This window comes from Bos grunniens, chromosome 6 (assembly GCF_055505025.1).
Source record: "Bos grunniens cultivar Pamir isolate PY7600 chromosome 6, Bosgru_T2T1.0, whole genome shotgun sequence".
Classification (NCBI taxonomy): Eukaryota; Metazoa; Chordata; class Mammalia; order Artiodactyla; family Bovidae; genus Bos; species Bos grunniens.
In genome coordinates, this window is record NC_141170.1 from 78,136,155 (window position 1) to 78,148,960 (window position 12,806).

At 40.3% G+C, this 12,806-nt stretch overlaps 1 protein-coding gene across 3 annotated transcripts in view; it reads left to right on the top strand.

The window, feature by feature from the left end:
• The window catches only part of KCNIP4 (potassium voltage-gated channel interacting protein 4), a 1,317,771-nt gene that overhangs the window by 1,207,987 nt on the left and 96,978 nt on the right, over positions 1–12,806 (top strand). For 2 of the 3 annotated variants that reach the window (XM_086406321.1, XM_086406320.1), the window contains exon 2: positions 2,863–2,987. In XM_086406321.1, coding sequence (XP_086262447.1) covers positions 2,863–2,987 — 125 coding nt within the window. The remainder of the gene's footprint in view (positions 1–2,862; positions 2,988–12,806) is intronic. The other variant, XM_086406319.1, reaches the window with a different exon arrangement.

The window sequence follows — 12,806 nt, forward strand, 5'->3', positions numbered from 1 at the left end:
CAGCTTCTCACAATTCTGGAGGCTGCAAGTCCAAAAATCAAGGTGCCAACCAGGTTGGTTTCTCCTGAGGCCTCCCTCCTTGATTTGTAGATGGCTGCCTTCTCACCGAGTCCTCACGTGGCCTTTCCTCTGTGCCTGTGTATCCCTGCTATCTTTCTCTCTTCTTGTAAAGAAAGAGTTCACAGTGCATTAGGGCCCCACCCTTATGACATCTTTGAACTTTAATTATGTTCTTAAAGGTCATACTTCCAAATTCAGTCATATCGGAAGGGTCATAATTTAACCCATAACAAGAACAGAAAGTCAGATTGCAGTAGATTAAAAAGAGAAGCCTGGCGTGCTGCAGTCTATGGGGTCACAGAGTTAGACACGACCTATCGAATGAATAACAACAAAAAGAGAACAGGAGGGAGGAGACGGACCTGGTGGATTTAGTTCACTTCTCAGTTGACAGTGCAGGAAAGGAGAGGAGAAAAATGCTCCTTTTAATCAATGGTATTTCTCTTGGTATTGAGAGAGTTTGGCAAAAAAAAAAAAAGGTTTGGCATCGAAAACTTGGGTATAAATTCAACCCCTGTCTCCTCTTCTATGTGACACTGGGACACACATTTCTTCACCTCTATGCGACTCATTATCCAGCTATGTAAAAAACGGACAGTTCTATCTCATTGTGGAGTTATTATGAGCATTAGAATTACATCAGCAGAGTACCTAGCCCATCTCTTGGGACTTAATAAATTCTAAGTAGTGTAATGAAAGGGCTTCCCTGGTAGCTCAACTGGCAAAGAATCTGCCTGCATTGCAGGAGACCTGGGTTCAATCCCTGGGTTGGGAAGGTCCCCTGGAGAAGGTCATGGCAACCCACTCTAGTATTGTTGCCTGGAGAATCCCCAGGGACAAAGGAGCCTGGCAGGCTACAGTCCATAGGGTCACAAAAGTTGGACAGAACTGAGCAACTAAGCACAGCACAGTGAGTTTAAAAAAAAAAAACCAAAGCACATGCTTTCAAACAGTAGCTGAGTCACACTGTGAATTTTCCAGTCCTTTCTGGAGTCATGTTGTGCTCTCTGCAGAGTTTGCCTCCAGGAATCTGAGTCTTGATTAGGTTAGGTTGTGCTGCTGCTATAACTTCTCATATGCTGGTGATTGCTGATGATTTCAGGCATGTTTTTAGAGCTTGTCAGCCTTCTAGAAATAAAAACAGCCCTTTGGCAAGTAGGAGTCATTAAGAAGTGAGGTACCAGTCAGCTAAGTAAAGGAGAGTCCGCAGGCAAACTCTTCAAGTGTGATGCTTTGAATACTGCATGTGATGCTCATCATCACACTTAGTGCACTTACACTGATCCTCTGGGTCTTTTGTCTCAGTCTCAGCACATCTGTAAATCTGCATCAGCTGGAGGGAGAAACCAGGTTGATAGTGTGGTTCAGCTTGCTGTGTGGTTGCAAAGGTTGAGAAGTTAATGTTCTGTCTTGTTTCTTTCCAATGGAAGGGTCATTGGGTCCAGAGGAGGTTATGCTATGATTGAGAGACTGCTCAGAAAATGTAATTAAAATTTCCTCTACTTTTGCCCAGTCTATGTTTCTCAGAAAAATGCATAGAGAACATTGTAATTCCAAACAAGACATTCAAGATCCACCAACTGTCCACTAACCTCAGTTTGAGAAATAATTTTCCAGAAGGCAGCTAAGGTTCAAAGTTTTCCAGAGGAAGGGAAACTTTAGTGGCAACATAATTTGTTTCTTGATTCACTTATTCCTTAATTCCATATGAAGATTTTAGCAGAGGTTCCTTGTGGAGAGAAGGGGTTCAATGGACAAATACTCTTTGGGGTCAATGGGTTAAACGAAGTTAAATAGAACTCTTTGTTGAAAATTCTCCAGTGCTTTGCTCTGAAACAGCATTAAACTTTACAGAATCTCCCAAGTTTACATGGAAACAAAATTCTTTTTTTGTGTAGAGAGTCTTTGGGAAATTATATGTATATATATTTCACAAAGCAAAGTACAATATTTTAGCATTTATCCATAAGTATGGATTCCCTTGGCTGCACAGTGTGGTATAGCCAGAAGCTCCCCTTGGCTCCAGTCCATCCCATGTGAAGGCTGGGTTTATGCCAGTCAAACCAGCAATGGAGTCCTTTACTCAATTCAGCACCTAATCTGATTGACCTATTTGTAGCCCCTGGCAAAATACTTGATTTTAATGGAATCTTCAGAGTGTATTAGTGGAGTCCTGCCTCATAGTTGCATGATACAAGTGTGGTACTGACTGTTATTAAACAAAATTCCATTTTTATCACTAGTACTTAGTATATATAGGGCTTCCCTGGTGGCTCAGTTGGTTAAAAAAACCTGCCTGCATTGTCGGAGATCCAGGTTCAATCCCTGGGTCAGGACGATCCTCTGGAAAAGGAAATGACAACCCACTCCAGTATTCTTGCCTGAGCAATCCCACAGACAGAGGAACCTGGTGGGCTACAGCTCATGGGGTCACAAGAGTGTGTATATATGTATCTATATATAAGTCTATATATATGTGTGTGTGTATATATATGTATATTAAAAACCTCAAATGTGTTTTGAGGTTTTAAGATTGTTCATAATTTTTACACTTTTCAATCTATATTGTAAAAATGTTCATATTGTGATATTTAATGACTAGAAAGTTTGAAAAACTATTCTGTAGAATTAGCTTAATACTGTATATCCTGGGAAATATAAAGACCTTTATTGGCAGTGTGAGAATCCTTCCTGTGGAAGTGTCACAAGCATCCAGTAAGCATTTCATTCCATTTTCCTGTTTGTTGTGAATACCCATTGGTGAGCAGTGACTGTTCTTAAGACTTTGGTTTTCCTCCACAGACAGCGTGGAAGATGAACTGGAAATGGCCACCGTCAGGCATCGGCCCGAGGCTCTCGAGCTTCTGGAAGCCCAGAGCAAATTTACCAAGAAGGAGCTCCAGATTCTTTACAGAGGATTTAAGAATGTAAGAACTTTCTTTCTGACTGCTTTCACACAGTTCTCAGAGGATCATTGAGAAATGAGAGGGAAAAGTAGAAAATGTGCAGTTCTGTGATATCTCAGCATATGTACACTTCTTATCAATCTTTTCTACATATGAAAATTGTTGATGGCCATTTGGACTTTGATCCACTTTGGTACACTATCTCTCATACAATCAATCAAGGATGAGTACAGAAGAAAGGTTTACTCAATTCAATTCCTAGTTAGGATTTTCTTTTTCCCTTTCAGTTATATTGCCATAATTTCAACAAGCTCTAACATCTATAAGTTTAGTTGTGTGTAGATTGGGGCCCATCAAAAAACTCTGTTCCTGGCATTGGAGAAAAGTCATGATAAGTTTGATAGTTTCTGAAAGACCATGTTAACCATGGCTCTGGACCACAGGTGTCTGTAGGTCCCTGTTTCTGGTTCTCTATGATCCAGGTGGATCTATCATGCTCCCTCCTGAGTGGAACATCTTCAAGAGCTGTGATTTTCCTTGCACACCAAAGGGCAAGGGTGAGAGTCAAGAAGTGGACTGGGCAATCTGCCAAGTACACAGTCTTAGGGATGCCTTGCTATGTGCTTAGCATTAAGATAAATACTGCTGGTTATGAATAGGGAGAGAACACTTGCTGTCAAGAAATTATTTGAAAGTAATTCATCCTGCAAAGTAGTAAATGGTCTTATATTAAATGGCATATGCAGCCCAACAGGTATTCCACTCTTACACGTATGTAAACCATAGTTACACATGCTACAGGTGCCCCTTGGGAACTAGATGAAATTACCTTGATTCCTCCTCACATCTTCTCCCTTACAGTCCCCATTCCATGGTCTGTAGGAATCTATAGCGTCCAAAGGTTTCTGATGATGCCAGCCTCTTTCAATCTATCCATCTCAATGCTCTCTCTGTCCAACCTCATGCAGATGAAAAACCCTGCCTCTTCTACAGTATCCATACAAAAATTTACCTGGAGAATTTGTAAAACTAGTTGCCTTTTCAGAATATTTTTATCAGGATCCAACATGCATATTGCATGCAACTTTCCACCATTATTCTCTCTGAATCCATGGACTTTTTATCCCATTTCCGTTCCTCACCACTCTCCTTGCCTGCGCTTCCTAAATGTTTCCTTCCACTGCTTCTCTGAAATGCAGTTCTTCTGACAGCCTTTGTGGGGACTGACTAGGGTGGTGAGGAAGAAGATACAATGGAACTAGGTGCTTACCCCACACAAGCAGGACTTATATTATACATTGTAATATATAATCTATCAAGATGATGCACACAAATAAATAGGTATAAAAAGAAAGGGGCTTTGAAAATTAGGCTCAAGAATTAAGGTCTCTCAGTCGTGTCTGACTCTTTGGAACCCCATGGACTGTAGCCTACCAGGCGCCTCTGTCCATGGGATTTTCCAGGCAAGAGTACTGAAGTGGGTTGCCCTTTCCTTCTCCACGGGATCTTCCCAACCCAGGGATCGAACCCAGGTCTCCAGCATTGCAGAAAGACGTTTTACTGTCTAAGCCACCAGGGAAGCCACACCAGAGAGAGGAAGAAGTTGATATGAGTCAGTTGCACTGACCACTGACAGCAGCAACCCACTGAGTGGTGAGGACGAGGAAGAGAAGAGGTGAAAACGACCAAGTCTTGGATAAAAGTAAATGCTAAGTTAAAGCTCATCACAGAATAAAACTTTAAAGGCATTCCTGTGAACATCCAAACTTCCTTGTTCCAGATGAGAGATCTTGTGATAAATAAGCTTTTTTTTCTTTTTCTTTGCAACAGTGGAATACGCATCAGATGCAAAATGGTTGTCAAGTAGAGAACTAACCTCTCAGCATCCCTGCATTCCTCCACTACTTCTGTGTTATCACTTCACTGCCTTCAGTGTAGGGCTCTCCATTTGGGGTCCTGCTGCCTTTCATACCATTTGTTGCAAATTGGAATCACGATTACTGCCATCATCAACCTTCGGAGCCAGCATCTCTGCAGTCTATCCTCTACAAGTGGCCCTTCGTGAAAAATTGGCCAGGCTCTGAAGTCTGCATTGTTTCATTGCTTTGTTTTATTTTTTTCTTTGCCTGCCTGTCTTCTTTTTCTTTGCTCCCCTTCCCTCTCTTTTCCTGGCCTCTTTTCATCTCCTTTTCCTGTCCTCCTGATCCCTTCTCTATTTCGTCATTCTTCCAATCTCTCCTTCTTTTAGTTCCTTTATCTCTTCTTCATGTCAACTCTTGTCTCCTTATTTTCACTTCTTCCCCTTCCTTCCAGTCTTTAATTTTTCTATTCTTTCTTCATTATCTTTTTGTTCCCTTACTCCATCCCATGAGAAAAATATCCAAAATATCTGAATGTGCCCAAAGCATATTTTATATAATTCTTTAAATGAATGGGCTTCATAGTTTGCTCAAAATATTACTAATCAATGTCTCTGATAAATAAAAGAAGAGTGACCCTTTAATTTTCATTCATTTTCTTATAGTCAGAGTACAACTCAAATGTGGTCTAATATACAGCAAGAGAGGCCTTAAAGCAGCACACTCTTATTTTACAGAATGACAGCAATCTGAACCAGCTTAGCATCAGAGAAAGGAAATTAACCACTGGGTTCCTGAACACCAATTATCTCAAGTCCTTAAGATCAAAAAGTCATTTCCATGTCACTAATTGAGATATTCATTCTTTTTTTGAAGAGACAACCTATAGTATGGGAGAAAATATTTGTAAATCATATACATAATAAGGACTATGTATCCATACTACATAAAGAAATCTTACAACTCAATCCAAAATCAAGAAACACAATTTAAAAATGGGCAAAGGACTTGAATAGACCTTTCTCCTAAGAAGATATACAAATAGCCAATGAGCACATGAGAAGGTGCTGAACATAATTAGTTTCAAAAAATGAAAATCAAAGTCACAATTAGATACCACTATATACTCGCTGGGATGTCTACAATAAAACAGATAAAAACAAGTGTGGAGAAGTCGGAAGCCAGATACAATGCTGGCTGGAGTATAAAATGGTACAGCTGCTTTCTAAAACAATATGGCAGGTTCTCAGAAGTTAAATAAGAGTGACCATATGACCCAGAAATTCCTCTCCTAGGTATATACTCCCAAAGAAATAAAAACTTATGTATACTCAAAAAAAACTTGTATATGATGTTCACTGTAGCATTAATCATAATTGCCAATAAGTGCAAAAAATAGAAATATTTATGAACTGAAAACTGAATAAATAAATATGCTACATTCATACAAATTTTTTCAACAATAATAAAAAATGAAATACATCATGGATGAGCCTTTAAAATATTTTTTAAGTCAAAGAAGCCAGTCATAAAGAACAATATAAAGTATGATTGCATTTATGTAAAATGCTGAGAAAAGATTGACAGACAGTGCATTTGTAGGGGTGTGGCAGCAGGGTTTCTCATTTGGATGATTAAAACAGTCTTAAGAATTCTTAAGTTGTGTTGATGGTGGCCACACTTTTGTGAATATACTAAATATCACTGGCATATTCATGTTCAAGGAGTCTATTGTATGATTTGTAAATTATATTCCAATAAAGCTGTTAAAATTGATATAAGTAAATAAATTAATTGCATAACATTTAGCTCCATGTCAAATATTCCAATAATCCCAAAGCTTCTCTGGAAATGATGAGTCCTGCAAATGTAGGCATGTCATGTAGAGGCATGATAACTGTATTACTTGTGTGATAACACAGGAAAGTAAGTCAAAGTTCTATTCCTGCAACAACCCATAGCCCAGTACAAGAGGTTGTCCAACCCTAGGTTGTTGTTGTCAAGTCGCTCAGTCGTGTCTGACTCTTTGCCATCCCAAGGACTGCAGCACACTAAGCTTCCCTGTCCTTCACCGTCTCCTGGAGTTTGCTCAAATTCATGTCCACTGAGTCAGTGATGCCATCCAACCATCTCGTCTTCTGTCATCCCCTTCTCCTCCTGACTTCAATCTTTCCCAACATCAGGGTCTTCCAGTGAGTCATCTCTGCATCAGGTGGCCAAAGTACTTGGAGCTTCAGCTTCAGAATCAGTCCTTCCAATGAATATTTGGAATTGATTTCCTTTAGGATAGACTGGTTGGATCTCCTTGCAGTCCAAGGGACTCTCAAGAGTCTTCTCCAACACCACAGTCTGAAGGCATCATTTCTTCATTGCTCAGCTTTCTTTATGGTCCAACTCTCACATCTGTACACCACTACTGGAAAAACTATAGCCTTGACTATACAAATCTTTGTTAGCAAAGTATGTCTCTGCTTTTTAATAGGCTGTCTAGGTTTGTCATAGATTTTCTTCCCAGGAGCAAGTGTCTTTTAATTTCATGGCTGCAGTCACCATCAGCAGTGATTTTGGAGCCCAAGAAAATAAAGTCTCTTACTGTCTCCATTATTTCTCCATCTATTTGTCATGAAGTGATCATGCTAAATTATTTATCTTAAGTTAAAGACTATGAAAGAATTGCTTCCAACTTTTACTGTCATCCTACCTATACTACTACATTACTCCTCCACAATCACTAGCAAACTTCCTGCATTCTAATGAGCAACCTGCAATAATTCATGAAGAAGTTGCAAGTAATCAGGTTAGATGTCTCAGAACTTTCCAAGCCTAATCTACCTGTCTTTGACCAGGCATTCTTTAACATCCCTTCTGCATACATGATCCTAACAGCACTCAGTCCCTCACGTCCGTTCAGGATCTCCTGCCTTTTATTAAAACTTTCTCAGGGACTTTGCTCCTGCAATTTTCACTCCTCTCCCCTGAACCATAAGCTACTCCTTCTATATTAGAACATTCTCCAATGTGGAGTTCAGTTCAGTCACTCAGTTGTATCGACTCTTTGCGATCCCATGAATTGCAGCACTCCAGGCCTCCCTGTCCATCACCAACTCCCGGAGTTCACCCAAACTCACATCCATCGAGTCAGTGATGCCATCCAGCCATCTCATCCTCTGTCGTCCCCTTCTCCTCCTGCCCCCAATCCCTCCCAGCATCAGAGTCTTTTCCAATGAGTTAACTCTTTGCGTGAGGTGGCCAAAGTACTGGAGTTTCGGCTTTAGCATCATTCCTTCCAAAGAAATCCCAGGACTGATCTCCTTCAGAATGGACTGGTTGGATCTCCTTGCAGTCCAAGGGACTCTCAAGAGTCTTCTCCAACACCACAGTTTAAAAGCATCAATTCTTCGGCGCTCAGCTTTCTTCACAGTCCAACTCTCACATCCATACATGACTACTGGAAAAACCATAGCCTTGACTAGACAGACCTTTGTTAGCAAAGTAATGTCTCTGCTTTTTAATATGCTATCTAGGTTGGTCATAACTTTCCTACCAAGGAGTAAGCGTCTTTTAATTTCATGGCTGCAATCACCATCTGCAGTGATTTTAGAGCCCCCAAAAATAAAGTCTGACACTGTTTCCACTGTTTCCCCATTTATTTCCCATGAAGTGATGGGACCAGATGCCATGATCTTAGTTTTCTGACTGTTGAGCTTTAAGCCAACATTTTCACTCTCCTCTTTCACCTTCATCAAGAGGCTTTTTAGTTCCTCTTCACTTTCTGCCATAAGGGTGGTGTCATCTGCATATCTAAGATTATTGATATTTCTCCCAACAATCTTGATTCCAGCTTGTGCTTCTTCCAGGCCAGCGTTTCTCATGATGTACTCACATGATGTACTCTTATGATGTAGAAGTTAAACAAGCAGGGTGACAATATACAGCCTTGACGTACTCCTTTTCCTATTTGGAACCAGTCTGTTGTTCCATGTCCAGTTCTAACTGTTGCTTCCTGACCTGCATGTAGGTTTCTCAAGAGGCAGGTCAGGTGGTCTGGTATTCCCATCTCTTTCAGAATTTTCCAGTTTATTGTGATCCACACAGTCAAAGGCTTTGGCATAAAAGTCTTTGGTAATAAAGCAGAAATAGATGTCTTTCTGGAACTCTCTTACTTTTTCGATGATCCAGCAGATGTTGGCAGTTTGATCTCTGGTGCCTCTGCCTTTTCTAAAACCAGCTTGAATAACTGGAAGTTCACAGTTCACGTATTGCTTCAGCAATATGTGGAGTTGGGAGGCAGAAATATACAGTCTTACCACAAGTCCTTCTGTAGCTACTGGTACCTTTGTGTACTGTTCTTCATAGCAGATTATCTCAACTTACCCTGAGACCATGCTGTCTTCAACTTTATCATCACTCATAAGATGGTAAACATGTTCTGAGGACCTGTGGGGCACCAGACTCCCAGACCAGTGCTTTCCATACTTTGTGCCCACAGGAACATTTCATGAGGGAAAAGGGTCCTCAAGGAACTCATGGTGGGGTGGGCGGGGACCCAGACTGAAGACAATGGTGCAAACAAGTGTGATGAGAGCCTTGGCCTCTGGAGCCAGCCTAGGCTGGGATCAGACGGTGAGGAATGGGCTTCGCCTGGTCAGTCCTAAAGATAGATGTCTCCCTCTGTCTGCGTGTCTGTCCCTATCTCTACCCCTCGCTCTCAAACATTCTATCTTAGAATCAGGCTCTCACCAGCAGGATGCCAATGCAGTGCCAATGATCCTCAGTCCAGGCTAGGAGCCTGGTGTTGAGGGGGTCAGCGTGCCATCCTCAGTGTGTGTAGAATAGAAAGGTAAAGACCCAAGATACTCACTTTTAATGAAACCTTTTAAAACTCTTATATTTTGATTAAAAGGATAAACTATTCATCAACATCTTAAAACAGCTGTATTTATATGAAAGTAGTTGAACATCCCTGAAAGTAAACATTGCGAGTGCCCCCCACCCAGCCTTTTCCCAGTCCTATATATCTGATAGCATTTCTCCAAAATATATTGTTAATTTAAGTGGGAAATCGGAGTAAAAGAAGATAGTGAGAGAGAATTCCTTAGCCCCTCACCATATCTTATCCCCACATTTTAATTTCTCTTACCACATGCTAAACTGGGTCTTCAAAAGCAGGCTACTGACAGAAATGAAGAATACAGTACAGTGCTTCTCAGTCTTTACTGTGCCAGGAAACACATAAAGGGTTTATTAAAACAGATTGCTGGACCCCAGTTCAAAAGAGTCTGATTTAGTTGGTCTGAGATTGGAGTGGAGAATTTGCCTTTCTCATATGTTTCAAAGCAATGCTGATGCTGCTGGTATGGGGACCATACATTGAGATTCGCAAGTACAGTTCAAACATCAGAAACATTGGTGTCACTCAGACTCAGGTCCATATCTGATTTGTCTAGGGAGATCCCTTCGAATCAGTGGTCTCTCTGTCCTCGTCTCTACAAATCGGGATAATGTAACTTCATTACATGGACTTTGCCTTGTTTTGATGTTTTGGAGGGTTTTTTTTAATAAATTAAGATCGTAAACATGAAGTTCAGCAAAAAAGAATTATTATAGTGTGGCCCTAAACAGTCAACTTCAGTTTTATGTTCCATCAAAGTGGGGCAGTCATGGTTGACCCAAATATCCCCCACCAGGGTTTTGGGTTTTGAGCTACATAATTATATATTAAAAAGTATGTGGAAAGATGCAAGGTGTTAGCTACACATCAGCAATCTCATGTTACAATTATCTAGGGAACTTTAAAAACTACAAATAACTGGTACTATGCTTGGTGATTCTGATATAATTGCTCCCAGAAGAAGCTTGAGCATCAGGATTTATAAAGCTCTCCAGGTAATTATAATGTGCAGCCAAGTTTGAGAACCACTGAACAAGGTATATAAGATTGTAGCCATAAAGTTGCTTCTATCACACACTGAATTGACCTCTTTGTGATGAGCCCAATAATGGCAAATATTAGTAGTTAAAATGACTACTTGGAATCTTAAGCCTTTGGTGTGTGGGATGGTGTGTGTAAGTGGTCTTACCTCAGATGACTCTGATTCAGTTAAATCTCGGCTGATGCTTACTAATCTTTTTTTTAAAGTCTTAATTTTTAAAAGATCCCATTTTAATAGACTGCTAACAGAAAGCTGCATTTGAAAAAAACTGACCTAGAAGGTCATACAAGAATCTATATACATAACTCATAAGCTTGCTTTGCTGTTCTCTTTCAAAATCAAGCATAATTTCAGTCAGCACTAGGTGATAATGAATGGTGTTCTGAGCATTAATTTTTCATATGGCTATGACTTTTGGACATTTCCTCTCATTAATTAATAATTTGCAGCATATTCTTCCCATTTTTCAAGGCACAGGATGAAAGATACTTGCAACTAGTTAGACTTAATATGTTTTGGACACCTGGCTACTTCCTGTTCCAAGTCTTTCCCTGCTTCCTTTGCTCTATTTTGAATTTTAATAGGTCAAAGTATCTTTTAAATTCAAATACATCTTTGAGGTATCACTTTAATACTTGTAAATGTCATTCTTCCCTAAAAATGTTGTGTTAATACTCTTTATGTCTAAAAGTACAAGATGTCTATATTAGTTTTCTACTGTGTGTAATAAATTATCACACATTTAGTGACTTAAAGAAATGCACATTCATTATGTCACAGTTTTGAAGGTCAGGAGTCCAAAAATGACTTAATTGGGTCCTCTGCTTGGGACCTCATAAGGCTATAATTCAATTATTGGTAAAGCTATGGTTCTTTCCGGATTTAAGAGCCTTCATCTAAGCTCATATGGTTGTTGGCAGAGTTTGTTTCCTTGTGATTGTATTTCTGAGGTCCTCACTCTTGTGCTAGCTGTCAACCTGGGACCACTCATCATCTAGTGCAGGGGTCCGTGACCCTGGGCCACGGAATGGTACCAGTCCATGGCCTGTTAGGATCTGGACTAAACAGCCGGAGGCAGGTGAATGAAGTTCCATGTGTATTTACAGCCACTTCCCATCACTCACTCACATTACTGCCTGAGTAATGTGAAATTCATAGGAGCTCAAACCGTGCTATGAATTTCACATGCAAGGGATCTAGGTTACTCACCTCTTTTGAGAATCATCCTGAAACCATCCCCCCACCCTGGTCTGTGGGAAAATCGTCTTCTGTAAAACCAGTCCCTGATGCCAAAAAGGTTAGGGACCACTGTCCTAGCAGCTGTCTGTAGTCCCTTACCAATGGCCCTATCAGAGACTTTTTCATAACATGAAAGCTAACTTCTTCAAAGCCAGTAAGAGAGTCTCTCTACTCTACTAAATCAGAGTCTTATTTAAAGTAACATAATCAGGGACCTAACATCTCCCATCACCCTTGCACATCCCAAAACTCAAGGCAAAGGGATAAAAAAGGGCAAGATTTGTAGGGAGTCACACTTGCATGGTGTCCATCACAGTGGTGTTTGTGAGGAAAGAGGAACCGCTATGGGTTAAAATGGCTAAATTCAGTCTGAAGTAAATTTCAAGCACAGTTAATCCCACCCTCAATATTATGCCTGCAATCCAGACATCTTACGTATTTTCCCAAAAGTAGCACTAGCCTTTCCTCCTGATTTCTACAAAAGATTTGATGTAATAGCCAAATGAACCAGCAGGAGAGGAGAATTCTTTGAAGGGGCATCCCCACCCTTCTCGAAGGATTTGAGAACTTCTGCACTTTAAAAATAGATTAAGGGAACTGAGGGTGAAATTATAGAGATCTACATTTTTACAAAGAACATGAACATTAAAAGCTCTAAATCCCATTTATGGTGGAGAGGGAGAAGCTGGGAGTTTTGTACATGCCTGGAAAAGAGTGGAATCAGGTGATTAGGGTAGAAAAATAAGCTGCTAATTGTATGAGGCAATTTCTCTTTTGTTACAAGCCCTCAGAGTTAGTCTTGAGGCTTT